The sequence below is a fragment of the Acomys russatus genome, chromosome 14 (genome assembly GCF_903995435.1).
Source record: "Acomys russatus chromosome 14, mAcoRus1.1, whole genome shotgun sequence".
Classification (NCBI taxonomy): Eukaryota; Metazoa; Chordata; class Mammalia; order Rodentia; family Muridae; genus Acomys; species Acomys russatus.
In genome coordinates this window covers 45315193-45331479 of record NC_067150.1, presented here as the reverse complement: position 1 = coordinate 45331479, position 16287 = coordinate 45315193, and the positions used below count along the sequence as shown (strand labels likewise).

Sequence of the window (16287 nt, the reverse complement as noted above, 5' to 3'; positions counted from 1 at the left end):
ACAGCAAGTGACTTAAAATGGAAAGTTAATCATCCAGTTGTAAGGTGAAAGGTGGCATTCGTCTCTAGCCTTTGAATTCCTCTTGTGGGCAGTTTTAGAGATAGTGTTCTGGGCATGGAGGATATTGTCTTACCCCAACAAAACAGGAGGGTTTTGTTCAGAAATCCCAGTAACTCCATCTAATCTTTCCTTGTAGCCCACACATACTTTGCAAAAACAAATTTGGACGCAATTGCTTGAAGACAGTTGGCACAGCGGCCAGAAAGTCAACAGCTGCACAATGAAGCACTTCCTGAGGTAAGTGACCATGGCTCCCTGGGTGAGCCCTTTGAAGTAGAGAAACTCTCTTGCTAGCTAGAGTTTCTTCTGTTCCTCAGTTGTGATCCCAAGACAGAGCCTGTTGGCACTGCGTCTTGTACGAGGGTGGCCCTTGTGTGTGAGCTCCTCTCCTAACTCTGTGACATTTTGGTGCTGAGAGAATACTTTGGAGGTGACAGGAGAGCCGGGGCCCGAGAACACAAATGTTCTTCACAACCGTGGAGACATGTGTCCCTGAAGAGTGGTAGGCAGCCACCTGCAATTTGGAGTCCATGAATCAGCTATTAAGGGATCAGTTAATGTAATTTGTGTAAAATCACTGCTCTGAAATTTAAAAAAAAATTAAATCTCCAAAAATGTAGGGCTTGGCTGACACACCAGTCCACACTAGTACTTTTCCATGACCACAGTCTGTTTTTAGCTTCTTCCTGATGCCTGGTGTTGTCTCTGCAGTATCTATTAACAGCTCCCAGACTGACCTGCACAGAGTACCTGTACTAGTGTTCTTTGGACAGTCCTGCTGTTTAGCAAACACTGGCTGGACACCTTATAACTAACTTCAAGATTACTAGTCGCCATCAAATTTTCTATTAGTAAAATATATTGAATTATATTAAAATATGACAAAGGTAATCTGAGCATTAGAAAACAAATACATTTTCCAAAATTGTGGTCTCCTTTCCATCAAGAGAGTGACTTCCATTTGTTACACATCCCGTGTTCTGCTCTGGCCACCCTCTTGGCAAGTTGTAGGTGGCCTTGCTTCTTTCAAGAAATCAGTTAACTCTATCAGAGGTGATTCAAGGCTTTCTTCTTGCCACTGGTTTTGTTTCCACCATTGTTTTGGGGGGCATAGGTAAGGGTGTGAGGGATTCACTGTGCTTTGCTATGGCCAGTGATAACTACTGGGTAATTATACAAAATTATCTGGAGATCACAGTTAAACCATTTCCAAGTGTCAGAGTTTGTTATCTTGAACAGAATTGTTCACTAACTTGTTTATCAACGCTGTGTGAAAAGATCATATTTGAAATATCATCAAGACATGTATTTGGTCTGACACGTTTTTGTTTGATATGGTTATTAACCCACCTGTTTACGCAGTCAAGAAAAATTGGTATTTACATCTACCTCCTGAGTACACACATGGATCCTTTGGCTGTAGAGCCATGCTAACAAGAAGCTGTATGTGACAGGAAGTTTAGCAGCCAGGAGCTTCCTCCGTCACAGTGGTTATGGTGACAGTGAGGTTTGTGTCAAGCCTGTACTGATGAACCTTTTCTTCCGTGTCTCTATGTGTTTCAGAAAAACTTGAGCCCAAACCAGTCACTTTACGAAAAATTGTAGCATTGGCTTCTCTAGGTTTTCTTATTCTACTGAATGGGTGTGGTGGTGTGGTCAGTAGAGGTCTTAACACTGTAGTGTAGAGTTTATCTTCATGTGATGATTGAGAACTGGTCAAATGAAAATCTATCCATAAAATGCTGACTGACTAGCACTAGGATAATGAAGCCAACACAACCATGTCAGTGTGTGTGTGTGTGTGTGTGTGTGTGTGTGTGTGTGTGTGTGTGTGTGTTCCTTCTTACTTGATGCATAATTTTATAAAGATGATTTGTCATTGATTACTTAAGTGAAGCTGAAGATAGACTAGCCGGCTGCGAGCTAATAAGGAAATGAGGAGATGGCAAGATGGCTCATAGGGTAGAGATGGCTGACACTGAGTCTGATGACCTGATTGTGAGCCCCAGAACCCACATAGTGGAAGGAGAGAACCAACTGCTTCATGTTGTCTTCCACAAGTGTGCCGTGGCAACCCACATACTGGCACGCAAACAGGTACACACAAACATGCACTTGTGCACGCACATGCATGTGCACACACACACACAATCACAAATACAGACACCAAATGAATAAATGCTAAAAGAAAGAGGGGCCTCCACTGATTATTTCTTTTGAAATAATAAAAGGAGGTTCATTGCCCACTCTTAATTGATTATTGGTTTTTGCTTGAGATTTTGTTTTTAATGTTTTTAACTGCCATATTGTTTCAGCTCATCTTAAATTAATGTATATGGAATGTGAGAGGGTAGACATCAAGAAATGTACAAACCCTATTAGGTTATATTACTATTTACTCTGAAAACAATAGTCTCATAGCTGTTGGGCAGCTTTGGAAATCCTTTCATCTCAACAGAGAAAGAGAGAGGGAGGGAGAGAGAGAGAGAGAGAGAGAGAGAGAGAGAGAGAGAGAGAGAGAGAGAGAGAGAGAGAGAGAGAGAGAGAGAGAGAGAGATTATGTAAACATTGCCTGAGTGAATCAGGTGTTAGTTCCTGAGCCGTTACCTTAGGTGGAATGAGGAGCTGACTTTTACTGAGGAGAATTATTTCAGCATTACTTAGAAGGCCACAAGGAGATGAACCTGCCAACTTCTGAAATGCTCTGCATGAAATGCTCTATGCCAAGACTGTAAGAAACTAGACTAATTTTGAGGACCCCAGACTGTAAGAACGAGTTTTAACCCACAGTTAAAGTATGTGATGTCTGTCTTAGTCCCCACTCCCTCCTTCCCCCATAAATGCCTCCATCCAAGCAACTAATAGTAATAAAAAAAAAAGGCTTGTTCAGCTCATGATTCTGGAAGCTGGGAGGTCCAAGGTTGAGGGCCTACACCTGGCGAGGATCTTCTGGCTGCCAAGGACTCTGAAGAATCCCAAGACTGCGCTAGGCTCTATGTGATGAGAGGGGCACATAACACATGCCCAAACCAGAGTATATGACAGCCTTGCTCTCAGGATCACACATGGATTGATTCACTAACTCACAAATGCATTCACCCATGAGGCTGCTGCAAGCACGGCCTAGGTGTTTCTAAAAGGTGTCACTGGTCCAACCCCTTAGCATTTTACAGTGGTGATCAGGTTGAACCTGAGTTTTGCACAGTCAAATCGCAGCAACAGCCACCTCCTCTGCTGCTGCCGTCGCATATAGTGGTAGTGGAGCCATTCAGAGCATAAAGGAAAAAAGAAAATGTTCGATGTGTGTCTCTTTAAATACATTAGATATAGCAAATAATCATTACAGGATGAGTACACCCAGCTGGAGGATATACTTGTAATTCCAGTCATGAAATCTTGGTCAACTGTCACCCAGTCTGACACTAGGCACAGCTGCATAAAAAGAAAGCAAATAATACAGTGAGTGAGAAATTGTGCCTCTCTGATCTCAAAAGGAGGTCAGCATGTTTTTATACCCTAAGCGAAACTAAGACTTAGGGCTTGGTTTCTATAATATACTTAATTTATTTTCATTCCATTGATTGATATGGTAACAAGGGCTCAAGACTTGTACTCAAGATCTTTCCCTCATTCAAATTTCATTATTTTTAAACTGGATTTTTTTTAAAAAAAACATCACAAGGACATTATTTTGGAAAATTCTGAGGAAGGGAACTTTAAAATCACTCCTTATAAATTATTGCCCTGACCACCCCAGCCTCAGACTCTCACTTCTCCATTGTGAACCTACAAGTGTACAGTCAGTCCTGAGGTAAGAAAAGAAGGGCAAGAGTTTGCCACACTCAGATGTCCTTGAGAGAAACTGAGCAACACAGCAGACCTGCCTATTTCTCCTGGCGTTGAAGTAATTGGGTGAAGTATTTTACTGTTCTGAGATGATGATGATGAAGAAGAAGAAGAAGAAGAAGAAGAAGAAGAAGAAGAAGAAGAAGAAGAAGAAGAAGAAGAAGAAGAAGAGGAGGAGGAGGAGGAGGAGGAGGAGGAGGAGGAGAGGAGAGGAGGAGGAGGAAGGGGAGGAGGAAGAGGAAGAGGAGCAGCTCATACTGGCAAATTGCAAATAGATCTGCAGTCTGATTTTTAGACTATCCGGGCAAATGGTCCACTCAACTCAGGACCAACTGATTTCCTCTGCTTTTGAGGGGCAACAGCGCAGGGGTGTGTGGTTATGCCTGAATTTGCTTAGAATCACTTGATGAATCCATGGAGCTTATTAGATGGAGAAGCTAAGTCCTAAACAAACAACCCAACAACCCAGAAAAGTAAACCAATCACCCAGTTCCTTTCACAGAAATTTGGTACTTTAATCCATTGTCATAATTTTCCCCTTTCCAGGGCACTTTTATAGATAGATACACACAAACATGTTTATACATGTATATAAAGCATGCATGCATATACTCACAGAAACCATAAGTGTACATATGCACATGCACAACTGACTAATGTTCATATATCTATGCACTTGTATCTATGTGCACATGTTTTATTTTTTTCCATGCATTGAAACAAGCAACAACTGTGCCCATCACCATAGCAACAGAACTAGAGACAGCATCAAACCATGGAAGATAGTTACCCACCAGCCTCCTTAGTTTTGACTTTTCAGAAGGCAGTACGGTCCCTTTGGAGAAAGAATGCTAGGAAAGCCTGTGACAGGGAAACCCTCCCCTGCTCTGTGGGAGAGAAGCATTTTTCCAGACGCTTTACTGGTGGTTGGGGCATTTTTTCCCCGACGTGGGATCTCACACCTTCTGAGTTTCTCTTTCCCTTGGGAAGCTTCCTGAGGAGAAGGGTCTGCTTCACAAGGTCAAGCACCCTTCGTCACATAGTTCCACACCAACTGTCACTTCCTTTAACCAAGAACTTCGTGACAGCGGCCACGGCTGTCTTAAGTCGTCCCAGAGTGTGCCTGTGATGCTGGGCGTGCTGCGTGGCTCGCTATACTTAGAGCTCATTTCATCCGGGAGGCTCTGATTTGAGCCAAGCACTGATTTCCTTTCCTTGTTTCTCACCAAGAGTCCTACTTCTTGTTTTTTGCAGGATTTCTTCAAGCAAGAACTGACTTTCATTAGCACATTCAAGGAAACTATTTTATAAGCCTGCTTTCTCTTATTATTTCAAATGAAGACATCAGACCCCCCCCCCCAGATTTAAGATGATGGACTAGTGTACAAACAGGTACCCACCCCCTCATCCTCAGACCAGGCACAGCCTGGCTCTAGGTGACTGTCTTCTTCCTAAGGCCCCATTCCTGCTAACAGCGTTCCTCTAAGGATACAGCCTAGACAGGAGTTGGCTTTTATTTGGTGACAAGGATATGATTCATTTTCAATAGTGTACACTGGATGGTTATTCTGGCTCAGGCTAGAGAGTGCGTTTCAATACTAAATGTAGTAGTAACCATTATATGGGACAACATTGCTATGGACTCAGCCATAAACCCCGCTACACAGCTTGTTAATAAACAGCAGTAGCAGAAACTGTTGGAAATGAGAGACGCACAGCCGCTCTTCTTACTGAGTCCGAGTCTCGCTGTGCTGCCCAGAGACTGCAGCACCTCACGCTGGACCATTATCAGAAAGACAAGATTAAGAAAGCAGAAGCCAGTGCAGAACTCTGCCGCCTGTGCACAGCCCAGCTGCCGGAATCTTCGCCATCTAGTCTTTAGAATTCCTATAAGATCCAAACAGACTTATCGATGGTTAATGGAGAAAAGAAAACATCTCTTAACACTGAGCTTTCATCAGTTGTTGAGTGGAGCTGGGAGAAGCCCCCTGAGCTTGCATCATTGGTGGAAGGGGTGAGAGACAGAGCAGGGTGGGTGACCATCACAGAGGGCAGAGGAGGTCTGTCCCCTGGGTGTATTTGCAATGCCTCCTCTCGAACTCAGGACATAGAGCACAGTGGGGAAGAGGGAAGAGCGAGTTTGGGTTACTCAAGCCTGGGAGGAGCTAGGCAGACCTTCCTCCCTCTCTGCGTTCTTTCTCTCTCCCTTTCCTTCCTCACTCCAAAAGGGAAAACATTCATGCATCCGTTTCTTACCTTCTTTCTTCTCACAGTATTATGTCAAAACAGTTAACAATCTCAAAACACTTACCACCGTTTTAAAATGTGTTCTTCTCTTGATCATGAAGTGTCCCCCCCTCCCCCCATGAACTTCATAGCTCTGGGGCTTAAAGCCATGCATATGGGAGCTTTGCTGGTCTGGTCCTTGCACAGGGTAGATTGTTGGATTTAGTTACTGCCCTCAAAATGCAGGGAGGAATCTGACTTCCTGCCTCCAAGCATGCCTTGCCTAGACCAGGCCTATGCACAAAACGGATTATGTCTGCCGAAATATTGAAGATCTGAAGTTCTGGATATTTCTTAGGATAGTACTTAGGATCTTAAGCTGTTCTTTAAATAAAATGTCTGTGTGTGTTAGCTCAATAGAAAAATAAGGGAGGGACTGGAGAGATGGCTCGGCAGGTATGAGCACTTGTAGCTCTTGCAGAGGGCTTGGGTCTGGCTCCTAGCATCTGTGTAGTGGCTCACTAACATCCCTAACTCCAGACCCAGGGGAGCCAACTCCCTCTTCTGAACTCGCAGGTACCGGGTGCCCATGTGGCACACATACACACATGCCAGCACACTTATGCATATAAAGTACATACGTCTTTAAAAGAAGTTTCACTTCTTTCAAAAAAAAAAAAAAAAAGAGAGAGAGAGAGATGAGAAATTTATTCTGCATAACAAATAATGTTAAAAGACTGCAAGCGTGAAGCTTACAAGGGAGTGGGTAGCACATGAGTGCCAGTTCACTGGTTTTGTCACTCATGGCTTGCTGTGTGGTTTATGTGACTGTGGGAAAGGGCTGCCATAGTCATCTGGCGCATCTTCAGAGCGGTGCTGTCATCCTAAGCCTCACCATGCAATTCTAGTGCATGTCACTACTTTTGATGATGTAAATATGAAAAGAGAGAGAAAAGCACACAGAATATATCTTCTTTTTTTTTTTTTTTTTTTTTTTTTTTCCCTCTCTTAACATAAAAAGCCACACAGGCCTTTTCTTCTGAAATACAAGGAGACCTGGGGAGAAATGATATCCAGGCTCTAAGTCACTCTACAGATAGACATTCCCTGACACCGAGGTGGTATTTCTAAGCCTCAAGCCACACCTGTGTGTTGGCCTGACACAGCAGTCACAGGGGACACATTGCGGAGCTTAACTTAAGCTATAAAATGGCCGACGCCCTTTCTCTGGGCAGAGTGACTATGAAGGAGCTCCGCGCATTAAAAAGCATCTCTTGCTGCGATCAATATCTGAGAGCAACTTCAAAGGAAAAGGCCAGCCACTTGGCTCATAATTCTGAAGTAACTGCTGTGTCCTGTCACTCTGGGCCTGTGGCGAAGTGGCACTTCAGGTTGGAAGTCCTCAGGGACCAAAGCTGCTCACCTTGTGACCACACAGCCATGGAGGAGGAGGAAAGGGGCAGGGTCCCACTGTCCCCTTCATGGACAGGCCCCGGTGAAAAGACTTCCTGTTAGGTCTCGCCACCTCCCTAAGTACCTTCCCGGGGATCAAGATTTTATTTAACACATGGGCCTTTGGAGGACATTCAAGTTCTAAGTCGTAGCACTCCATCAGCAATTTCCAGAGCCTTTTAACTCTTAGTACTTCAAAGACCCAAAGACCATGCGGTCTAGAGTCCTCCTCATGCATAGACTTGAAAGGGGGCTTCAATGGACACTATAGTCCACAGGCTGAGGCCGTTTACCACTGAAAACTGGAAACTGAACAGCTACGATGGCTCTCCCCCTCTACTCTGTAACAGAAGCGACCCTTCCCAGGATTACTGCCCTCACTATTTGTCTGGAGACCAATGGAGACACAACTCTCCATTTTTTTTTTTTTTTTTCTGGAATAGACATCCAATAGTTAGAAAATAACAGTCATCTTCCAAACGAACACATTGCGGCTTTATAATCTTCTCACTTGCCTAATTAAAATGTTCCACTAAATTTAATTTTAGGATAACTTTTTTTTTTTTTTTTTGAAAGCTGTTAACCTGAATCCTACCATAGCTTAGAATGTATTTGACTGGAACACTTAAATGTCAGACTTAATAACTTAGTTAAGTGCAGCATCCAGCTGGTTTCGTAGTAACTGGCTGCACACAGAAAAAGCATAACCGATAATGACTTTCAGTGATCATCTTATACAGACTTAGGGTTTTATCATTTTCGTGTTTAAAAAAAGAAAATGTACTTAGTAAAGCAAGGGAAAATTACTGATGATGACTTCAATAATTAGCAATAATAAACCCCTGTTAGCATGTACCCTGCCCGCCCTCTCCCATTGCTTATATTATCACTATTAAAATTGTTTTATTTCGTAGAGAAAATTTAGGTCATTGTATGTGTACTTGTGTCTGGTTTTTCCTATTTAGTAAACATCATGAGCATTTTCGTGTTATTCGCTGTCCTAGGGTGTGATTTTTTTGCCTGCAAAAGTATTGCATGGTTTCTATTTGTGGAGTAGCGTGGATACTGTGATCTTGCTTGTCACATTGCTCTGTGTTTATGAGATCTAAACCCTGTGCCTTTGTACACGTTAGACTCTTTTACTTTTTACACAAGGATGTTGATGACATTAGATATTCAAATGATTCAAACAATGAATTTAACCAAAGACTCAGTTGACTAGTCAGTCACATTGTTAAGAGTGTTAACCACTGAAATTGATCTGAATAACCCTGAGCATTGTATTTTGGAACTAGAGGGAATCAGAGAACATTTGAGGGAGGCGGGAGAGGCTTTTAGAAATGACACCAGTGTGAAATAATAGAAATAACTCCGTCTCCTAGGAACACAGTGTGGAGACATGGGCTGAACATAGCATTCTGGGTGACAGGCTGCCATTGTCTCTAAAGCAAGAGGCACTGTGAAATTTCTGAACAATAGCATAAAGTAGCAGGCACTTCCGTTTTTAAATCTAAAAATCCATATTAAAAAAGAAAAAAGAAAACTCACAAGTTCACTTACATGTAAATACATATACGCTCAGAGACAGCATGATCCTCTGTTTGCCAAGGTGCCTCTGGAGTGAGCGCGAGTCTACCATAAAGAACACATTGCTTAGTGAGAGACCGGGAATAAACCTGAAAAGTTTAAATCAGAGACCGTTGTCCTCTTGGAGGAAGAATAGAAGGTCAAAAGTGACTCCTCTGCAAATGGGTGGGGAAGCTTTAGGGCAGAAGCAAGGAGTGCTGGGATTGGCAGTGGGGTTTGAGTGGAGGGCCTTAAGGAATGGCGGGAGGTGTGGGCGGGCGAGGAGGGACTAAACAGCTTAGGCAAGAGAAGGCACCCCCACCCAGTGTCTCAGGCAGAGGCAATGTCAACGCTAATTGATTTCCAAAATACTTTAGACAAAGATGGCAGAAAAAGAATGTCAGGGTTTTACCCTCAGCTGGCTGGAGTTGTGCAGCCGTGTTATTGTCACTCTCTGGAGTGGAGTGGTGGACACCCGTGGACGCCGAAATCTGACGGCCACCCTTCTTCCTACCTTTTTCTCTTGCTGGTGGTGGTCGCCTTCTGTTCTTTCCCAGCTTTCTATCGGAAGGGTGCTGTTTTCTGTTCCCCACAGGATGCTGATCCAGGTGTGCCTGTATTTCTACTGTAAGTTTTTGTGGCGCTGCATGAAGTTTGTGATGCGGAAGCTCACGGGAAGGTGTGAACTGCAAAGGATTTGCTACAGCACCAAACCTGGAGCTTCTAGAACCATGAAAATCGGTGAGCACTACGCAAAAGGGAGGGCAGAACTCAAGAGTTTGGTGGGATTGAGGCTGTCACATCATAGTTCAGTAAGTAACACCCAAGCACTCAGCACGCGTTATTTCTAACGACATTGTGTCTGTGTGTGTGTGTTATTGCTTTAACAGAAACATCGCTGAGGGATTCAAAAAGTAAGGTAAGTAAAATCGTCTCCTTGTTTTTGGTTTTCAATAACTTTTCACTGAGGGGCTTACCTCTATCATAAAGCATAAAAATTGTGGAACAGTGAGATGATGGCTCAGCTGGTAGAGGTTACTGCCACCAAGCCTGGCCTTGATTCCTGGGTCCCACATGGAAGAAGTGTCTCCTTCAGGCTGTCCTCTGACTTTCACTCATGCTATGTAGCATAAGCACCCCATACAGACATATACACAATGTAATAAAAAATTGAAACAATAAAAACTAAAAAAAAAAAAAAAATGAAACCAAGAGAGAATGAAAAATGTATCATTGACTAAAAGCTAATGTAAACAGAAAGTGCTTAGCTCATTGCTAACATACAGTTTCACATATATGACAGTTTCTAGGCAGACTTGGAAAGTTTAGTGCTGAATTAACTCATTTTATACCACTTTTTAAATAATAAAATAAGAGTGAAATAATAGCATTAGTTAATATTTCCACAGTAGTCAAGCCACTTAACTTTATACTTGAGAGCTTCCAATGAAATCAGAGAAGTCATTATACTAACAATAAGGATAGCACACATGGCTAGAGAGAGGCCAGTGATTAGAAACTCTTCAGAGGACCCAAGCTAGATTCCCAGCACCCACTAGGCTCACAGCCATCAGTAACTGTCTTCTGACATCCAAGGGCACTGCACACACGTGGGCCATAGATGTACTCTCAGGCAGACCACCCTTACATATAAAATAAATAATTTTAGAGGAGTACACAGCTGGCTACCTACATAAGAAACAGCATATTTACTTTGGAAGGTTTTTGGTAATTTTATCTCATCTTCTCTTAACTTTGGCAACATTTAAACCAGCGGTTCTCACCGAGTGGGTTATTATTCCTTTGGGGTCGAATGACCTTTGCACAAGGGTTGCCTGAGATCATCAGAAGACATTATGATTCATAACAGTAGGAAACTTGAGGTTATGAAGTAACAATGAAAATAATCTTATGGTGGGGGTCACCACAACATGGGGAACTGTGTTAAAGGGTCGCAGCGTTAGAAAGGTTGAAAACCACCGCTTTAGACTATGTCCCCAGGGGCCTCAGCCTGTCAGGTGAAAAGGGAACTGTAATATAAATAGCTTGAAACAAATGACAATGGTAAAGAATAAAGCAAAATACAAACCACCCCAGCTGTGGGAAAACAGTGCATCGGGACTCAAGCACAGTACATCAACCTGCTTTTAGCGCTTACTTTAGTGCAGAAATGTAGTCCCTGAAGCCGCCATCCCAAGAGGTATTATTTAAGCCATTGGTGCTAATGAAAGAAACTGATTCAAAGATGTTTTGCAGCTGTTGCAGACATCAGTGAGTGTTCACCCCGATGCAATCGAAAAGACTATTGATGACATCATGGAGTTGAAAAAAATTAACCCTGACATCAATCCACAGTAAGAATTGGGCTTGTGTGTAAGAAATACAGAGAACAAATCACATTTCTGTTTGTCTATTTTTCTGTCTGTCTGTCTCTCTGTCTCTCTCTCTCCCTCCCTCCTTCTCTCCCTCTCTCTCTCCCTCTCCATCTATTACCTATCTATCTATTATCTATGTATGTATGTATGTATCTGTCTGTCTGTCTGTCTGTCTGTTTATCTCTCCTTTCTCTTTAAAATAGTCATCTGCAGTGTTTTGACTTTCAGATCAATAATAAATAATAATAACAGGACCTCTACATGTTTGTAAATGCAGTGGCTTTAGGCTTCTGGTCCTGTTGCTATGAATGGAAAGGAGGGTGTGCAAGCTGACATCAAGGTAGAAGATCAAGGAAGCCCACTTATCAGCAGGACATTACTCCATGGCTGTGCTTTACATTAATTGCATTGTTCACATCACAAATGTGCTTATGCTGATTCTGCTCCATCTAGAATATTCCTCCAGCTCCCTCATGAATATTTCATCATGCTGGGCTGATAATCTTGGAGACAGTTCCTACCTGCTTGTCAAGAAGACAGGCGTGCGTGGGAGGAAGAGACTTTTTAATATGGATACTTTAGAACTTTAAAATTTATTCCTCTCATCTTGGAAGTATTCAAATGCATTTGGCACTGTTCACGACATTTAAATTTAGCTTTATATTTTCCATTGAGTGCAGCAATTGTTAGTGAAATTTGGACCTTCAAGGCACTGGGCAGAATACATTCTAAATTCAGGTACATTTAGAGACAAGTTGGGGTAGGTAACAGTAAAACTGTCTTTTGGGTCTGAGTGCATGAGGACTTCAGATGTCACAGCTGAGAAAGACTACTAATTAACGAAGATGGAGCCAGAGTTGAAGGGGATTTCGGAGTATGCTTGGCACTGCTGAGTCTTGATCTATCTGGGAGTTCAATGTTTAAAGCCTCCATTTCCTTCTGGTGCCTACTACATCTTTCTGCAGTCTTGAGAGCCAGTAAGCTGTACCTTTTCCCCGCTCAGACGTTAAGGCTGATTTAACTGGATGGTCACTAGTTTTAAAATCTTTTTTCATGGGTTGGAGTGATGACTCCCCAGCTAAGAACACTTATGGAGAACCTGGGCTTAGTTCCCAGGACCCACATGGGGACTCACAGTCACCAATAACTCCAGTTCCAAGGTATCTGACACCCTCTCCTGGCTTCTTCAGGTGCCTGAATGCTCTAGTGCATATAAACTCATTCAGACACACACACGCACACGCACGCACACACGCACACACACACTAAATCTTTGCTAAATTTTTAAGCATTTTAATTAAAATAAAATTACATCATTTCCCCCTTCCTCTCATCCTCTCAGCCCCCCTGTGCTCTGTCCCCTCTTCTCTCTCAATATCATGGCTTCTTTTTTTTTTTAGTTATTATTGTTAAATATATATGTGCATACATCTATATATTCAATCTCCTGTGTATTCACAGCAGGATGCATGTCCCATCACAAAGCATCAGAAGTCATGCCCCACGAGAGGAAACTGAAGGAACAGGGCTTCCCACCCCCACCCCCCTTAGCCCTGGAAATGAGACTCAAAGAATAGATGCCATAAAATAAGCAAGGCTGCCAGGGGAGTGGTGGAGATGAATCTGTTCTGGACCACAGAATGTGGTCCATCTGGTAATAAGCAAAGCAGATTGTGTTTCCACGTGAGAAAGTGTTCACAGACCATCGGCGGAATTGTCATGAAGGGGAGACTTCTCTCGTGGCACCGCCTCTTCTCTTGTTACACCACTACACACAAAGGTGATGCTGTCACTGGCCCCTGCTATCCGCCCCCCCAATCACCACTGCTGTCTCTGTTTCTTTTATTCTGTACAGAAATTTCTCTTGTCTTGAATGCCCTAAGGGCCCCCTCCCTCTTTCCTTCTCTCCCTCTCACACACAGACTTTTGAAGTAAATTTAATATACCCATCTAAAGAGTGCCTAATAATCTATTGTCACCTCTGCTGTCACATCTTACTCTCAAATGTCCTTCTTGAAGGTCTCCCTTGGTGGTGGTGGTGGTGGTGGTGGTGGTGGTGGTTGTTTTTAAACTAAGCAGTTGCACTTGCATTTAAGAAAAAGGTAAAATGAAGGAAAAGAGTTTTCACTGTTCAGGAAGAGCTGTGCTTCTAAGCAGGCCTGATGGGAAACAGACAAGAGGATTGCCATGAATCTGAAGGCCAGCCTGGGCTATGCAGTGAGTTCTAGGCTAGCCTGGGCTACAGCATGATACCCTGGATATATACAAAAATATTTACATAAAACATTCTCTCACACAAGCATCAAATGAGCAGACGCTGACAGCACATGGGCTCATTCATCTCTCACACTCGGCTTCCTCTGTACTTTAGGTTGGGAGTCTCTCTCCAAGCTTGCCTCCTGCAAATTGTGGGTTACAGGAACCTCATTGCGGATGTAGAAAAACTGCGCAGGGAGCCCTACGATTCTGAGAACCCCCAGCATGAAGAGATGCTTCTGAAGGTGAGTGTTGTCTGATGTGAGCTGAGGGCACTCGCACTCAGCCTGGCACTCGCACTCAGCCTGGCACTCACACTCAGCCGGGCACTCAGCCAAGCAGTGGGGATACAAAGGTGAGGAAGGCAATGGTGCTGCCACAGACTGGCCAGTCTGAGTTCTATTCCTGGTGGGAGGTATACATATATTTTTTTCATCTGAAAATTCACATGGGAAATTAACTTTAAAGCCTGTCAGCTTTTATAAACTGAGAAAACATCCGTGGTGACTTCTGTCAGGGAGGGGCACCTCGCACTTGGCTCAAGCTCAGATTTTCAAATGTGTTGAAAGCTGTAGAAATGAGGCAGCGTTTGTCAGCATGTCATGGGTTTTTTACTTATGACTTTAATACACATCAAATACAATGAGGATGATTTCTGCTTCAGCAATAGCCCTCTGGGGAAATTACCCAAGATCCCTGTGTTGATTATTTATTCATGTGACTTGGCAAATACTCAAAGAGGAGGTAAAGGTTTCTACTTGGCACATTAAGACTGCCAGGAAAGTAACATGGCGTTGTAAGCATCCTTGCTTCAAATCTTATGAGATCTGACACTGCATCTTCATCAAAGAGCAATAAAACTTTCCATGAAACACCAAAATATGAGGAAATTATGCTCCAAATGATAAAATTCAGACCAACATTTGGAGCTAGTAATTAAATGAAAATGTTTCAGACATTTGCTTCTGAAATAGATGCTCTTCTGCCATCAAGTGCTTTTCTGTCTCTTCCTAAAGTTCAAACAGGGAGTGACAAATCTAGGGGAGGGGATGCATGGAAGGCTTACTGCTCAAAGTTAGAATCCCTGTGACCATATGGGGGGAGAGGCCTCTCAACCACCAGTATCTCCAGCTCCAGGGGATCTGATGCCCTCATCTGGCCTCTCCAAGCACCTGTATTCATGTATGTGTAGTCATATACAGATACACACATGTAAGTAATTTAAAATAAATCTTAAAAAAAAACAAAACAGGACAAAGCATTTGTTTATCTGCCTTACCTTTGTTTATGTCAACAAATGTAATTTCTTTACTGCATTTTGTGTTTTGTGTGAAAGAGTGTGTGTTTCTGTGTATGCAAGTACTTAGCTGGTGATTCATTTGTCCCTACTAATTAGTGCTGGATCTGAAGGGATCATTTAAAACTGAAGAAATTTCAGGCTTGGCAATAGCATTCCTTCTTCGTTTTCTCTCTTGACCAGCTGAGGGGAGAGACTAGCTCAACTGACTAGCTGAGTTCTACCCCCTCCTATTGCCCATCCCCCAGGTGGAGGTTATCAAACTCAACAAAGTGATTTCGTAACAAGGATCAAGGTGAATGAAAATGAAATGAATTGGTGTGATTAACACCCTGGTTATACATGTCTGAAGTGCTTCCCAATGGCTAAGATAAATTCAGAATTAGCTATGGCCTTTGTATGCCTGCTATGTGGCTGGATTCATACGTGAGATAGCTTATAGTAGGTGGGGAGAGAGAGAGAGAGAGAGAGAGAGAGAGAGAGAGAGAGAGAGAGAGAGAGAGAGAGAGAGTTCTTTAAAGTAACAGAACTAACAATGAATTATAGATATTAAAATGGGACTTATTAGGCTTACCAACTATGACTCAAGTAATCCAACAATGTCTGTCTCCTGATAGCTCCCATAGCTGTTTAACCCACAAGACTGATGTCTCATCAGTTCCAGTCTGGTGCTGGAGTCCCAGGGAATTCCTAGAGAGCTGCCAATTTTCAGTCTGTGCTGAAATCCTGAATCACTGATACACTGGATGTTTCTAAGCACCAACAAAGACTCAGGGAAAAAACGGGTGAACTTGCTGTTGAGAGTGAGGGCAAGCAGGCCAAAAAGCAAAAGCTTCCTTCTTCCATGACCTTGTATGTGGGCTGCCACCAGAAGAGGTGGCTTGGATTTACAGTGGGTCTCCACACCTCAAAAGATCCATCTAAGAAAAAGCTCTCACGGGCATGCCCAGCTGCTTGGGGTTTTGTTAATCCCAGATGTTGTCAGGTTGAGAAGCAAGATTAGCCATCCATCACACTTAGCTAAAGATAGCACCCAGCAGGCACCCAAGTCCTATTTGTTAATTCTGAGTTTATCTTGGCCAGTGTCATGAGCTTCAGACACATCCAAATAGCCTGTTAATGCTTATCAGGGATTTGAGTGTGAGCGTGCTATCATTCTGATGCCATGGCTAACGAATTGGGGTAGCGACTATTTGTTTTAGAGATGAG

At 43.0% G+C, this 16287-nt stretch overlaps 1 protein-coding gene across 1 annotated transcript in view; it reads left to right on the top strand.

Moving 5' to 3' along the window:
• Positions 1–16287, top strand: part of Elmod1 (ELMO domain containing 1) — a 52968-nt gene that overhangs the window by 17593 nt on the left and 19088 nt on the right. Inside the window, exons 2-6 of the mRNA XM_051156474.1 lie at positions 197–297; positions 9746–9891; positions 10041–10069; positions 11407–11504; positions 13897–14026. Coding sequence (XP_051012431.1) covers positions 281–297; positions 9746–9891; positions 10041–10069; positions 11407–11504; positions 13897–14026 — 420 coding nt within the window. The 5' untranslated portion in view covers positions 197–280. The remainder of the gene's footprint in view (positions 1–196; positions 298–9745; positions 9892–10040; positions 10070–11406; positions 11505–13896; positions 14027–16287) is intronic.